Source organism: Neoarius graeffei, chromosome 13 (assembly GCF_027579695.1).
Source record: "Neoarius graeffei isolate fNeoGra1 chromosome 13, fNeoGra1.pri, whole genome shotgun sequence".
NCBI lineage: Eukaryota > Metazoa > Chordata > Actinopteri > Siluriformes > Ariidae > Neoarius > Neoarius graeffei.
Window position 1 is genome coordinate 70,962,132 of NC_083581.1, and position 16,868 is coordinate 70,978,999.

The window sequence follows — 16,868 nt, forward strand, 5'->3', positions numbered from 1 at the left end:
GCACTCATCAAACGCACGACCCTTAACCGGATCTAACGGATAATATGTATTTTTTTCCCTTGAAATGATAGGCTCTTTGCTATACGTGCATTTAAAAAAAAAAATCATTATTCATTCGTCCTCCTCTGTGTCCTGTCCTCTCTTGTGTTTTCTTGTTTTGCTGCTTCATTCATTGGTGCCTATGAAGAGAATTAACCTATCCATCTTTTCAGTCCTTTTTTCAAAGGAGGGTGGGAGGAGGAGGAGGAGGAGGAGGAGGAAAAGTGAGGGAGATGAGTGCAGCAAATCCCCTTCTTCTTCTTCTTCTTCTTCTTTTTTTTTGTTCATCTCATAGCGCTCAATAAGTGAAGAATGTGTCGTCTATCACTCACCGAGGGGATCAAGTGTGCGGGACTGAGCGCAGCACACTGAGAGGAGCTGAGCGGAGCAGCATCACTTATCATCACTTATCATCATCATCATCCAGCAGTATCAGCATCATTTAAGAAACGGATAAAATCGGTGCTCACGAAGAAGATTTTTTTTCCCCAACACGTGTATCTCTGTGGAATGTGGAGTGGTAAGTGCATATATGGAAAAAAAATATATATACACACACACACACACACACACACACACACACACACACACACACACACACACTGTTTAACACACTTTTCTCTCCTGTAGGTGCCATGCAGTTCCTCACGCTGTTCACTGCACTGAAAGCCGCCTGTGTGCTGCTGCTCTCCTCCCGCATCTCCAGCTCAGCGGCGGCCAACAGCAGCGGCCGGTGGTGGTGAGCTCTCTCTCTCTCTCTCTCTCTCTCTCTCTCTCTCTCTCTCCTTATAACTGTTCCTCATGATGATTATGTTTATATTTAAGATACTGATGATGATGATGATGATGATGATGATGGTACTGATGCTGATGATGCTAATGATGATGAGGATGATGAGGATACGTCCTTCGTCGGTCTTACTCAGATTTGTCTCTTTTTAATGAACTTTTTAATACAGTGCTCCAGGGTTAAAGTCACTTTCCTTGGTCTATTTCCAGCTAGATACACTGTCGGGAGTAATTCAGCACTTAGCTTTTTAATAGATAGATAGATAGATAGATAGATAGATAGATAGATAGATAGATAGATAGATAGATAGATAGATAGACTCTAAAAAATAATGGGGCCAGTACCGGTTCTTCAGGGCGATGCCATAGAAGAACCTTTTTCAGGGCTTCAAAGAACCGTTCATGCCACAGATCTTTAAAGAACCATTTAAACCATTTGTTTGAGCAGTGAAGACAGATTTGTGTAAACATAGCTTATGTGCATTGACCAGCAAATGGGAAGAGAATGCCAGGATCTGAAGAACCATTTCCAATGTGAAGAACCTTTCGCATAATGTAATGGTTCATCACAGAGTTTTGACTCTCCATGGAACCATCCAGAGATTTGAAGAACCACTGAAGCACCTTTATTTTTTAGAGTGTAGATAGATAGATAGATAGATAGATAGATAGATAGATAGATAGATAGATAGATAGATAGATAGATACTTTATTCATCCTGAAGGAAATTAAGGCATCCAGTGGTTTATATGACACACACAAATGCAAAAAAAAGAAAAAAAAGAAAAAAGAGTAAACATCCTCTAATTTATTAAAATCAGAAAAAATAACACAAATACAAAAGATCCGAAATGCCAAGGCATTAAAAAAAAGAATTATTAGATTTTATATAATGGTTCGAATGTATTCATTACGAGTCTTTGGCTCACTGTACATATCGACATTAAATAAAATTATCTATCTATCTATCTATCTATCTATCTATCTATCTATCTATCTATCTATCTATCTATCTAAGAATAAAAACTTTATTCTAGACCCTGTTGTATCAATATGAAATTTTATTCATTTTCTGGACTCGTTAATTAATCTGTAAAAACCTTCCAAGTCAGCCTTTATTCCCCCAGTGAATATAGGAGTGAAATAGTTCAGCCAAATACACTGTATTTACACAGAGCACTCTCTCTCTCTCTCTCTCTCCCAGTATCTCTCCTTGCCATTTTGACAGTGCGGCTTGAACGCATGACAATAATTTCTCTCCAATATGGGCTAAATTAAATGTGGATTTAGATCATGAGTGATGAATCGGTTCCCTTGCAGATCCAATTCAGAGATCCTTCTCTTCTGTAAGGTGCTGGACATTCCTGCATACACAGGATAAAACAACGTGTCCTTGCCCACATTATTCTCTACTAGGTGTTTAATAATAAGCTATAGTAGCACAGCACTGTTGAAATATCGAGTCTGATTGGTCAGAAGGTGTTGATTAATTTTCTAGAACAGCAGCTCTAGTGATGGCTGCCAGGCAAATCACAGTATGGTATTAATGTGCTGGTGTTTCTATAGTAGCAACTCATTCACAGAGATTTGTTTGCCAGACAATCTACATAATCAACACTAATAATAAACACACTAAAGACTGTTTTTTTTTAAACAAAACATTATGGAACATGTATTTAACATTTATGGAACACTCAGATAATAAAGAACATTATTGTCCTTTAAGAGGTACAATGGCTTGTCACTGGGGCAGTACCCTCCCTCTAAGGTATTTATTTGTACCTTTGATACTGATTGGGAACATATATGGACCTTTTTGGCCCTAAAAAGTACACATAGTTATGCTGAGGTCCAATAATGAGCCCTAGGGGGCACATTAGTGTAGATTGTAGTTGAGTCACTAAACCTCTAGTCCTAGTCCAGTCTGGAGTCTCCAGTATTCAAGTCTGAGTCAAGTCCAAGTCATTAAAGAAAATTTTGAGTCAAGCCCACTATTGATCCAAGTCGAGTCCAGGAACAAGACTCCAACTGCACCATTTGACAGTGGCTGTTGCTGCCTTTATGTGAAACTGTTTACGGCATGTGCGCTGTCCGGAGCGTGCCCGAGAGTCTATCTAATGCATGTGCCAAGGCGTGCAGGTGTGACACTCTTGCACAAAATTCATACAAAAATTAATGTAGATATAAATATCTTATGCCAAATTATTATGGCATGTTACAAAAAATAAAGAAAAAATCAGAGTCCTCGTCTCCAATTTACGAGTCCGAGTCCAAGTCATCAGTGCTCAAGTCCAAGTCAAGTCTTGAGTCCTTAAAATTAGGGCACGAGTCGGACTCGAGTCTGAGTGCTGAGCTCAAGTACTACAAGCCTGGATTGTACCTTGGGGGACAGAAATGGACTCCTACTGTATCCCTATTTCTAACAGTGAAGGAGTCTCTGGTATACTGTACATGGTACACTGTAATGTTTTCTGCCATGGGAAACTCTTTCAGGACTTTGGTTTCTCCGTAACATGAGAAGTTGCATTACTTTCTCTTATTAATTCCAAGAGAGAGAAAAAGAGTCTGGACAAGGAACATGTATTGTGGACATTCGACAATATTAAATGTAACTATAAATGGTTAAAAAAAAACCATGATGTATTATTTATTAATATAGTAAAAATTGTAATGGTTGGCAAATCTGTGCAGTATAAAAGAAAGAAAATGCATCACATATAATATCACCCCATTGTGGATTATCTTCCTCAAACAGCACATTTTGTTTTATTCTTTATTGATTGTGCACAAAGGCAGAAGCTCACAGTGAGCTGCTCGCTTCTTACATGTCATGCCTCAATAAGTAGGAGGAGCATCTCGTGGACATCTCTACAGTCATCCCCGGTACATTTAATCTTTTTTTTTATCACTGGTAAAGGTGCACTGGAGCTGGAAAGGAGAGAAAAAGTGGACATTCGATTTTGGTACCCTAGTTTCAGAAAACGGTGTGTGAAAATTAGGCTCATCACAACCACGAAGATAAGCATAATGTAAACTGGTTTAATATGCATTACAAAACACATGAATAAAAAGTTTTAGTAATAGTAACCTGATAGCCGTTTTACGAATAAACCTGTACCATTGTCACATTAAAAGCATGGACAGCTATTCTGATCACCAGTGTGAGTTTGCTTTAACTATCATGCAAAGAAAATGAGATGCTCAGGACTAAAAGCAGCTTTGGTGGTCAAAAGCCTTTAACAGGCTAATTTGTGATTAATATTTAATGTCACTTGAGATTATTTATAGACTGGGTATAGCACTGGCCCATCTCCAGTCAAGTGTAACTTAATAGTTTGTGTTCTCTATAATTATAGCCTACTGTTATAGCAGCATTTATTTATTAGGTCAAGGTTAAGAAAATATTTCCTGTTTTATGTGGAGGATCTTAGTAAGCTTACGTCTGGCCTTCTTGGTTGTAACGATGCTCTGTAATTTGAACATCACCACAAATAATTCACTGTGTTTTTTTCTACGCATTTATAATTGTATACGCCGAGTAGAGCATGCTATTCAGGGAGTGAAAATGAAAATGTGAAAGAATGAACACTGACAAATGATTTCATGTTTCCTTATTCTGCATAATCATAATGACAGAAATAAACAATTCTTGTGACACTGAGAGCATACCCTTGTCAGGCTTACTGTTGTTTCTCCTCTGCCAGGGGGATTGTGAATGTAGCGTCATCCACCAACCTCCTCACCAATAGCAAGAATGTGCAATTAGCCCTGGACCCTAGCCTTGCTTTGCTGAGCCGTCGGCAGAGGAGGCTAATTCGGCAAAACCCCGGCATCCTCCATGCCATTGCAGCCGGTCTTCATGCGGCAATCAAGGAGTGCAAGTGGCAGTTCCGCAACCGCCGTTGGAACTGCCCGACGTCCCACACCCCTACAGTGTTTGGCAAAATCATCAACAGAGGTAAGCGTATTTCGTTCTGCACTCTTACATAATGGATCTCTTCCTCCACATTCTTAAGATTTTTATTATAAGGCTACTATACTGTGGAATTTAACCGCAAGAGCTGCTTCAACTATGTATTTATAAATATACACAGGGAATTCCTAAAGAATGCCGTGGTTCTTGTTTTGTCAGGCTGCCGAGAGACGGCATTTGTGTTTGCCATCACAAGTGCTGGTGTTACCCATGCGGTGGCGCGGTCCTGTTCTGAAGGCTCTATCGAATCGTGCACTTGTGACTATCGGAGACGAGGGCCAGGGGGTCCAGACTGGCACTGGGGAGGCTGTAGCGACAATGTTGATTTTGGCAGGATGTTTACACGGGAGTTTGTGGACTCTAGTGAGAGGGGCCGAGATCTGAGATACCTCATTAATGTCCACAATAATGAGGCGGGGAGAAGTGTAAGACACCAGTAATCATTTACTAAAAATGGTAAGTTATAGCTATATAAATCAGCTTGGAGTCTAACTTTTTTTTTCCTTCATCTTTTCCTCCAGACGGTTTCCTCAGAGATGCATCAGGACTGTAAGTGTCACGGGATGTCAGGTTCCTGCACGATTCGCACCTGCTGGATGCGTCTGCCCAGCTTCAGGACAGTTGGAGACTTATTAAAAGACCGTTTTGATGGTGCTTCCAGAGTGGTGTACGCCAATAAAGGCAGCAACCGGGCATCTCACCGAGCTGACCCTCGCCACCTCCAGCCGGAGAACCCTGCTCACAAACTCCCTTCTGCGCAAGACCTCGTCTACTTTGAAAAATCGCCCAATTTCTGCTCCTACAACAGCAAAATAGGTACGCTTGGGACATCTGAGCGCACCTGCAACAGTTCCTCACCAGCGTTGGATGGCTGTGAGTTGCTGTGCTGTGGGAGAGGGTATAAGACCCGGATTGAGAAGATCACTGAGAGATGTCACTGCACTTTCCACTGGTGCTGCCATGTGAGCTGCCTAAACTGCACCAGGACGCAGACACTGCACCAGTGTTTATAACAGTTGCGGCAGTTAGCGTTATTCCTGAGATCATCAATAGGGCATGGAAGTGGTCACTGGATTTGATTGACCAGGCGGCAAAAACTGACAGAGGGTTTGTTTTAATGGGGATTAAAACAAGAAGCAAATGACATGACTATGGCAAGACATATGATAATCAGTCATTTCCTTGATATTATTTTTCTACTATCGAACAGAGCTGTCACTGAAATTGTACTGTGAGAGAAATCTTAAAAGCTGTGCATTTCTAAAGTGCTTGGGCACAAACCCTACATTTAAGCATTTACTCAAAACATTATAATAGTAGATATAGAGCGAGTGCATTGAATTAAATGAATGAAATCCAGTGGAGACTACTATGCACTACTATCCAGTATGGCACACAGAGAATCGAGCTAGTTACTGAGAAGGATACAATCCAAAAATACGCACGGATTTGGAGGCCAGAACCACCAGTCTCAGGGTTGTGCCATCTCCTCCCTCTCTTGCTCTCTGATTCTCCAGGGAGCAAGAAACTGGGAAGCAGGAACTGGACACAAACTCTGACAGATGTTTCTGTGGCCAGGGAACCACAAGCATGTTCCCTCATAAACGATGAAAAACTCCTACTGCAGGATAGTACTTTAAAATATCAGAGCGTTGTTTTCTTTAGCTTCAGCTCAACTTTTCTTACAAAAAAAAATATATATATACTGTCATATGATGTGAAGTACATCGCAAGCATGTGCCATTTCCCAATTTCTGTGTAGTGCAGGAATGCTGGATATCATCCAAATTCTTAAGATTTCCCACTCAAACTCAGCGTACTTCCCGCTCTGGTTAACGACGTTCTGTCATTTTGTATTCGTATTCGCTACTGTGTGGTACACCACACCATGGTACTGATAAAGAATGACTGTAAACAAACATGAACCAAGAGAGCAGCAATTTCTCGTAAAACGAATGAATGTAGTGACCAAACACTGAACGAGACTTCTGAGTTGATGCGTTTCTTGAGGGTGTATGGAGTAGCACTAAACGTTTAGTAACTGTATAACAAGAGAAACTTATCCATCGAACTTGGATCAGACCATGCACAAGAAAAAGGGCACCTGTACCACTATGTAAAATAAAATGATGATAGAAGATATAAGATAATCTTGTAAATTACTTGCTACCTAGTTGACAGTGAAGCGTGGAGTGTGAAACCACAACAACTGTTTTGTATATCAGCTGGCAAAACCAAAATGTTGTAAATACGAAAACATAGATGAATATATATTTATGCTGATAAAACCTAGAAATTATGAAAAATGATATAATCCAAAAGCAGAGTGAAAAAGCTATCAATATTTTCATGCTTTGATTTTTTTTTTTAAGATATCTCGAAACAACTGCCCTGGATATTTTTTTTCTTGGAAAACAAAATGTTTTACAGTTTTACATGCACTGAACATTGGGGGATTATTGTTTTTTTTTTGTGTGTGTGTGTGTGTTTTGAATAAAAATATTTATTGCTGTATGATGAAAATGATAGAGAAGGGCAGTAAGAAAAAATATTTTAGTATTAGGGTTTCTCAGTTTAAGATTTAGAAAAACATTCATGTTGTTGTGAAATAGTGTAATAGTTAAATAAAGTTTATATTTTCAAGTAAAAAAAAAAAGTGTCCTTTGTTTTGAATATTAGATTCGATTACTCAGTTTAATATCGAGAACATTGACTTCCTTATCTGTCACTCGTATGATGCCATAAAATAAAAACACAGCAAATCGCTTTCTTTAAGATAAATCCACACTGCAAGTGCACCGGTTGATTGGATCCCTTAAACCCAAAGTCACTGCTGAAAGCACACGAGAAGGCCGCTCCACCCCAAATCCACACGAGCCACAGAGAGAAAGGGAGTCGTGCCAAAACACAGCATCAATTCTATATGTTTTTACAACACCAAAGGTTTTGCTTCATTTACTTAATGTCGGTAAAAATAAAGAAATAATGACAGGACATTTTTCCCCCATCCGACTGGCGGGCGAGTCTGACCACAGAAGTTTGGATGCAGGAAGACAGTCCTTTCTCAGATCGGTGAGGGTCGGCCAGCCAGAGAACCACACATCCATGCTGATCCAACGACTCATGCACTCAAAACACAGAAACAAACAGAAAGAGAGTGGCAGAGGGCAGAACAGACGTGACAGAGGGACATGTCATAAAGACGTAAAGAAAAAAAAAGCCAAGTATCACAAAGCATCTAAGATGTAGGTATGACTCTGAAGGATTGCATACGGAACAGGAAACCAAACGTCAGCGGTAGATCGATACAGAGATAGTTCGGAAAGCAAGAAGTATCTCAAGTCAGACTGCACAAAGCGTAAAACAGCGGTCAGATGACTGAGGGCTGGAGTGATGGAGAGATGAAAAGCCTCGGAGATATGAGACTAATGACAGACATATCCTCTGGCTCTATAATTATATTTATATATTTTTTAAACGTGTGCCAAGGCTGAAATTTATTATTCAGTTAACCAAAGATGTGCCGTTAAGTACATCCTAATAGCCTTGCTTGAACGGGGAAAAAATGAACTGAGAGCTAGCAAGAATCAGTGCAGCGCAGGCCAAAAATGGATTTTAAGCCCAAGCGGCTTAGCCTAAGAGGTTGATGGGTACACAGATATGCTTTGGAAGGCTGAACGTGCACAAATACAGAGCATTAACCATGAGTGTGAGGAAAAGAGATGGGATAAAGAGACTAAATAAGGCGGCATTCCCAGGCACTGAAGGGATGAGGGAGGCAGTCGAGGGGTACTGTCATTGTGGGAGTGCTGAGGAGTCAGTGATAATTAGCTCAATTAGTGACAAAGGCAGTGTAATAAATACCGACTTAGTGTCTGGGTCCCTGCTGTCCTCTCACTGCACGGTTTGTGATGCAGCCAGGGACTGATGGACAATTCATTAAACCGACAAAATACCCCACCGTCCAGGCGTGACGCTACGAGTTAGACCCCTACTGGCTTCGGCCATTGTTCTAATTGTCTGGGTTGGAGTCGCTTTCTGGCCCTCTTCTCCTTACCCCCTCCTTCGTTCTCTCCTTTCACAAAAACCCAAGGAGTTAATGCCCCTACCTAACTCCGTAAGTAGGTGATCGGCAGGTTGGGAAGAAAAAAATGGAAAGAGTTTCTTGGAAGGAAGGAGGGGTTGGGTTCTTGGTGGGATTAGGGTCCGAGGGTTGCCTGGGAGTGAGGAGACCGGCCCCGATCGGAATGTCAGAGAGATGAGTCCAGAAGCTCGGATACGGGACAAAGCGAGAGTTAATTAGGAAAGATTGAAGGGGCTGGCGACAATGGGCTGCCACCCGAGTCGAGATGAAATTGCTTCCGCGGATTATTGGGAGCAAGTGTGTGGGTTGTAGGGACAGGGAGGGGAGACGAGGGGGTTCACGTAGGCTGGGATTGATGGCTGCCCCTCTGCTTGGGGAGCAGGGGAGCGAGCGATGCTGACCGGCTGTTCCCACAGTCTGCTCTCCTGCAGCCACCTTTGACACGTAGGCCTGCCAGGCGGCAAGCAGGGAGGGAGGCTGGGAAAGAGAGATGTGCTGAACCGAAGCACAAAAAAAAAAAAAAAAAACAAGCCTTCAAAAAAGCATAAATTGATCATTTCTTTCGGTGATGAGACAAGTGGGAAAAAAAAATGAAGACGGAGAGAAATAGAAGGAAGTTTAGATTAAGACACCAGATATGCAAAGACAGAATATGTCAAAAATGGTTCAGGTCTAAGTGTTGGAGTGAAGGAGATTTATTAACTACCCAGTCTGTTAAGTGGAAACTCAATTTCTTTTTTGACTTCAAAAAACAATAAAACCCCAATTTAATACGTGTCTCAGAGGAGCCTTTAACTTGAGAGGCAACTTGACCAAAAACAGCCAGCAGTGGTTTGGTGCTAATTGAATAATTGCATAAATTAAATCAATTCATATGTGCCAAAAGACAAAACCACATGACTCTGGACTGAGTAGATGTTGACTGAACATATTTCAGAAGACTACTTTTCTTCAGAATTTCCACTGGTGCTTCTATTAGCAGAGATTTTTCAAAAGTGGTCCCAGGGGAGAAAAGACATCAGTTATAGTAGCTATGTTTACAGACATGAGTTAATCATATTGATCTTTCTGAAAAGCAATCATGATGACCAGGCCAAGACTCCTTATTAAAATTCCTTTAAAACCCTGAACGATTGTTTTCCCTGGTGAGGCATTGGGTCGTCGCAGGAGTTGAGGGGCTGCCGGATAGAAATGGGCCAAAGAGCGTGTGTGGAATGTGACCACATTTTGTGTCACCACACTGAATAACACACGCTGTGCAGCGGTCGGAGAGGGCTGATCAGAAGTGTGGCGAAGTCGGTTTTAGCAGAGCTGGTGTTTCCTCCCAAGGCCCGAGGGAAAGGAAAAGCCTGGAGGCAGTGAGACGCAAAATCCTGACGCTCTGTGGTTTCACCCCTCTGACGAGAGGGGTTTCGGTGGCACAGTGTGCTCTGGATTATGTTATGTATAATTTGTGAGGCAGTGATAATTGGGAGGTGTGGAAGTGCTGTGGTGCGTGGGTTGGGGAGTGCCCAGGCACAGCAGCTGGGCAATAGGCCGGGTCCAAGAGAGCTGAACTCTACAGACTGCCTGACCCTCTCAGCAGATGGTGGCTCCAAAGAAACTGCCACCACACAGCACAATGGCTTTGCCCTTGTAATATCTCCATCATTCTCTCAGACTCTCCGCTACGCTGCCGAGGAACACCCAGCACCCATAGCAGGCACGACAATCTACTTAAAATGCCATTCAACAATAACTAAAGTCTCAAGTGAGAAATGCACATCATCTTTTTTTTGGTTGTTAATAAACCAAATTAATAAATCAACCTAGAAAACAATTTGGCATTTTGGATCTCCATGATATTGGACCGTTATCCTTGAAATAACACCACTGAGTTATGTTAATAATTATGAGAAGGATCAGATGAGAAAAATCCCAAGCATAATTGTGGCAAAGGAGTGTTGTTTGAATGTTCATGACCATTCGAGTGACCATTAGAGAATTTGAAACTATAAAAAGTCATAAAACATTTTCCATATCCATAAGACTTCAGAGAACAAGCTCACAAATAAAAGCTTTTATTGTTAGGCTGGACGTCTCTGATTAATGATACTAAAAGAGGTTTACAAATCAGTGTGAGAGAGACAGAAAAAGAGAATTCTCATTCACTACACGAGTCCAGAAACTCTCAAACTGTTGCTTTCCCGTGGATGTGCTTGCTGTGCTTAGGGAATGAGTGGGGGATGTGGACAGACTGCTGGACCACACCGAGCGACCATGCTGACGTCTGTGGTTTAGCCTCAACACCCTGAGGACCACTGTATAAACCCTGCCCAAACTGCAGCCCAATTTCCCTGGATAAACTCAGTGTAAAGCGCTTGGTCTTCTTGTGCGAGTGTGTGTGAAGGTGTCTGTGGACTTACGGTATAATTTAGCTGACAAATAACATGTGATGTGCCATGCTGAAAATAATCCAGATCAGAGTGGCGTTGTACCATCTGACCCGAAGCGGAGTCCCTTTACCACCCTGAAGTGGATCACTTTCCGATCCAAAGTGTATTATTTCTCTAACACCACAGCTATTTGCCAAGGCTTATCAATATTTCATTTCTTATTAATAAATAAAATATCGTGTTTTTAGACCAATTATAGTTACATTTTATGTTATGTTTTTTATGTAACATCCACGAGACACATTAGCTCCTACTGTATTATCACTTACATTATAGAAGCTACGGTATAAAGAGCCTTTGGTGGGTTTTTTTCTCTCTCTTTTCTCTTTTATAATAAAACAAAAACAGTTTCTAATTTTGTAGAGCAACTTTCCTGTGACTGATTACAAAGTAATGACAGTAGAGACTCCGTCCGTCAATGTTACATAATCAGCTCTTCACAAAAAAGCTCCACCATATCAAAGATCTTCTTTTTTCATTCGGTATATAAAGTATACGAAGTATGCAAGCTTTGCATGCTTAATACATTTGTGGCAACTATCAGTTGATGCAATTTCAACATCTTCTATAGGGTTAAGAAAGGGGTAAAAGAGAGAGAGAGAGGTCACTCAGTTTTTAAATGAACAGCAAATCACAGCTTTCCACAGAGCCATGTGATCAGATGAAGATCAGATCAGAATCAGCCAAACTGGTAAATATTTTGTTCAGCCAAAAAAAAAAAACCCCACAACATACAGTAAGATGTTCATAAAAGTGTCAGACCTAAGCGGACTAATTAGATGAGGTTTATAGTAAACTATGTACAAGTAATTTGTTCTTTATTCGAGCATGAGAGTTTTCTTTTGCAATCACACTGTAACACATTGTATTGCAAAGAATAAACTAAATCTCTACATTGCTTTCATAATCAATCTGAAGAACAATACACAAATTAGCGAACACTACAAAACCTCACAGAGAGAGAGAGAGAGAGAGAGAGAAAGAGGAATCACCACTTCTTGATCCCTCATCAAAAAAATGGCAAACTAAAAGTGTTAAGATTGAATCTCGGCATAAACTCACTGGAGGCAGCCATGTTTGTTGTTTACGTCGAAGCGGCCTTCGACCTGCGCACGTGCAGTGTACCATATTATCGCCTGCCTCACTAGGCATGATCATGATACATAGATCTACACACACAGAAATGCTCGCGGAGCCACAGCTGTGACTCGAGTCGGCCATATAGCTTGAAATTGTGACGTCAGTTCATGGTATATCCAGGATATACCATGACTGACTCACACCATGTCCATTTTTTAAATTTTTTTTATTTTTGACTTCACGAGATACGAGATGCTTAATCAATGGTGGAAATATTTTATGTCACGCGAACTGTTCTTGGCCAATCTCTGCACGGGAATTTTTTGATGAGGGATATAATTTATAGTTATTCCACAAAATCGAGTCACGATTTTGTTACGAGTCATGAGCTGACAGCCGATGAGGCACAGAGTTGTCTATAAACCATGTACGATGAGATTGAGTGGAATAACTGTTTTATTCTATCTACATTCACTGGATTTTGAGAAACGGAGCATTTTTATTATTATTTTTTGCAAATTCGAAAAATGAAAACTTGATACAAAATGTCTGACAAAATAATTTCAGCTTAGAATGTAAACAAACCGGCAAAATGACAGTAGCAATTTGTGCAAAATGCGGTAATAATAATTCGTAAATTTTTTTTTAAAAGATACATTCTGAGCATCAAATACTTTTATTCCATATTTTGTTGCTTTTTTTGGTATTTTTTGGGGGTTTTGTTTTCAAGTAGAGTTTTTATTTCATCCTCGGTTGGTTCAGCAACACGTTCTGCCATTTTGTTTTTCTCTACTCACAGTATATGAGCTGATATCCTAGTAGTCGAGTAGCCAGTCAGAGCGTGTGATTGCTCATATCCAGTGCATGTGGATAGAATAATATCTACTATACCATAACCAGTTACTGTTTTGTGCTCTGATTGATAACGTATTCTTGTTAGATGTGGTTAACATAACGTAAGCAGGCAATCCTGGGTTTTCTTCAGTTTTCTTTTTACTTTTATTGTCCGAATAAACCTGGCACTGGTGTTTGAATGGTATGAGTTGATTTTGAGATGTGTTCATGCTGTATGCTATTTGTATTACATTTTGAGCATGAGATAAACTGTCATGAATGATGTGTTTCTGCAGAGTGAAGTGTGAATATTTTTGTAAAAGAAAGTGAACTTGGGACTGAATGGTGCTTGTTAGTATAAAAATTGCTCTCTCTCTCTCTCTCATCTTAGCAACAGTTATCTTTGATCTTGTTATAGTTTTAGACAAGTTTAAATATTTATTCAGTTGCTGATTGTAGTCAGTTGTGTTTTAGCGGCTAAACAAAGCCCAAAAAGTAGGTTATGTCATGATTAATCAGAAGAGAAAAGTTGCATGAAAGGAGCTTGAGCTCAATCTGCTTATCACATGGTGAGAGCGGGCAGATTGATTACCTTAAATCATCACCAAGAGAGGGCGATGTCTTACAACACTGACATCTTTAAATCAGATCAGATGATTTCACTAAAATGAGGTTGTGTACTTATTCAGTCCTGTTCTGCATCACATTCCCTTGGAGCCTTTAGCATTTATATTACAACTATTTAGCAGACGCTCTTATCCAGAGCGACATACAGCATACCCAGAAGCAGCCTGAGGAACAGTGGGGATTAGGTGCTTTGCTCAAGGGCACTTCAGCCATTCCTGCTGGTCCAGGGAATTGAACCAGCAACGTTTTGGTCCCAAAGCTGCTTCTCTAATCATGAGGCCAAGGCACGGTTTGACTTGAGCCAATACAGTATCTCATACAGTGTAGTGTATAGTCTGTACTTTATTACTGACCCACCTATATACACATGTCCTGCTATACATATTATCATTAATATATGTACAGTATATGGGAGAAACCATGGCCTAATGGTTAGAGAAGCAGCTTTGTGATCAAAAGGTTGCTGGTTTGAGTCCCTGGACCAGCTGAAGTGCCCATGAGCAAGGCACCTAACCCCCATCTGCTCCGGGTATGTTTTACGTCACTCTGGATAAGAGCGTCTGCTAAATGCCATTAATGTAATGTAATATTTTACTGTTCTCCTGACTACTCACGACGACTGTCTTTTTTGCATTTTACTTTTCTCTTACCTCTACTATATTCATCTTTATCTAACTCCTTTTTTTGTCCCCCACCTTTCATACCTTTATCCCTGTGTAAACCCTGATGTGATAATAAATAAGTCTAAATCTACATCTAAACCTATCCTTCAAGATACAACGAAGACATGCATCAAGACTCTTCTCTGTTCTGGTTCCCAGACGGAGGAATGAACTTCCCCTGGATGGTGGAACAGCTGAGTCACGAGGATAAAGACCGATCTCTTCGCTAATTGAATTAAAAGAACATCGACGTGTCCTTTTTCTGACATGTATTAACTCATAGTATTTCCTTCGTAACAGGCTTTTAGCTTGACTCTGATTATTTGTATTTTCATGAGGATCTGTTTTTGATGAAGACCACAAAGCACTTCTTGGGAAAAGAAGAACATCTGTCAAATTCTGTAAATGTAAATCCTGAAGACTTCGAAATTAGCAAACGATCTCCATGTGATGTTGTTCAGACAAAGAAATGAACAGGTTTACTACCTTTTCCCCTCTGCTCATTTTTGTCTTGCCAACTGCAATCCACTAGTTCAATCCTATTCAATTCATTTAAAAAAAAAAAAGATAATATATAAGATATTTTTATTGAGGGGCAGTATGGTGGTGTAGTGGTTAGCGCTGTTGCCTCACAGCAAGAAGGTCCGGGTTCGAGCCCCGTGGCCGGTGAGGGTCTTTCTGTGCGGAGTTTGCATGTTCTTCCCGTGTCTGTGTGGGTTTCCTCCGGGTGCTCCGGTTTCCCCCACAATCCAAAGACATGCAGGTTAGGTTAACTGGTGACTCTAAATTGACCGTAGGTGTGAGTGTGAATGGTTGTCTGTGTCTATGTGTCAGTCCTGTGATGACCTGGCGACTTGTCCAGGGTGTACCCTGCCTTTTGCCCGTAGTCAGCTGGGATAGGCTCCAGCTTGCCTGCGACCCTGTAGAACAGGATAAAGCGGCTAGAGATAATGAGAATGAGATGAGATTTTTATTGAGCCCCATGGGGGTAAATTCAAGTGCTACAAGTACAGAGTAAATATAAATAGATGTAGACTAAGTAAAATAAAAAATATAGAATAGAATAAAATAGAATAAAAGAAGGACAATTGCTCAGAAAAGACAACAACAAACAAGAAGAATTGGTAGTGGCATGACATCAACAAGTGGTGTGCATAAGCTAGTGGTGTAGAGCCATGTGTGTGTGTGTGTGTGAGAGAGAGTGTGTGTGCATTTATGTACAGTGGTGCTTGAAAGTTTGTGAACCCTTTAGAATTTTCTATATTTCTGCATAAATATGACCTAAAACATCATCAGATTTTCACACAAGTCCTAAAAGTAGATAAAGAGAACCCAGTTAAACAAATGAGACAAAAATATTATATTTGGTCATTTATTTATTGAGGAAAATGATCCAATATTACATATCTGTGAGTGGCAAAAGTATGTGAACCTCTAGGATGAGCAGTTAATCTGAAGGTGAAATTAGAGTCAGGTGTTTTCAATCAATGGGATGACAATCAGGTGTGAGTGGGCACCCTGTTTTATTTAAAGAACAGGGATCTATCAAAGTCTGATCTTCACAACACATGTTTGTGGAAGTGTATCATGGCACAAACAAAGGAGATTTCTGAGGATCTCAGAAAAAGCGTTGTTGATGCTCATCAGGCTGGAAAAGGTTACAAAACCATCTCTAAAGAGTTTGGACTCCACCAATCCACAGTCAGACAGATTGGATACAAATGGAGGAAATTCAAGACCATTGTTACCCTCCCCAGGAGTGGTCAACCAATAAAGATCACTCCAAGAGCAAGGCATGTAATAGTCGGCGAGGTCACAAAGGACCCCAGGGTAACTTCTAAGCAACTGAAGGCCTCTCTCACATTGACTAATGTTAATGTTCATGAGTCCACCATCAGGAGAACACTGAACAACAATGGTGTGCATGGCAGGGTTGCAAGGAGAACGCCACTGCTCTCCAAAAAGAACATTACTGCTCATCTGCAGTTTGCTAAAGATCATGTGGACAAGCCAGAAGGCTGTTGGAAAAATGTTTTGTGGACGGATGAGACCAAAATAGAAATTTTTGGTTTCAATGAGAAGCATTATGTTTGGAGAAAGGAAAACACTGCATTCCAGCATAAGAACCTTATCCCATCTGTGAAACATGGTGGTGGTAGTATTATGGTTTGGGTCTGTTTTGCTGCATCTGGGCCAGGACGGCTTGCCATCATTGATAGAGCAATGAACACTGAATTATACCAGCAAATTCTAAAGGAAAATGTTAGGACATCTGTCCATGAACTGAATCTCAAGAGAAGGTGGGTCATGCAGCAAGACAACGACCCTAAGCACACAAGTCATTC

The 16,868-nt window shown here is 40.7% G+C and overlaps 1 protein-coding gene across 1 annotated transcript; it reads left to right on the forward strand.

Annotated features, from left to right (window-relative positions):
- The first annotated feature begins 549 nt into the window (after positions 1–549).
- On the forward strand, positions 550–5,814 carry wnt1 (wingless-type MMTV integration site family, member 1). The gene is made up of 5 exons (XM_060938456.1): positions 550–559; positions 670–778; positions 4,533–4,786; positions 4,961–5,226; positions 5,323–5,814. The coding sequence occupies exons 1-5, from the start codon at positions 550–552 to the stop codon at positions 5,812–5,814; spliced, it is 1,131 nt and encodes a 376-aa protein (XP_060794439.1).
- The last annotated feature ends 11,054 nt before the right edge of the window (positions 5,815–16,868 follow it).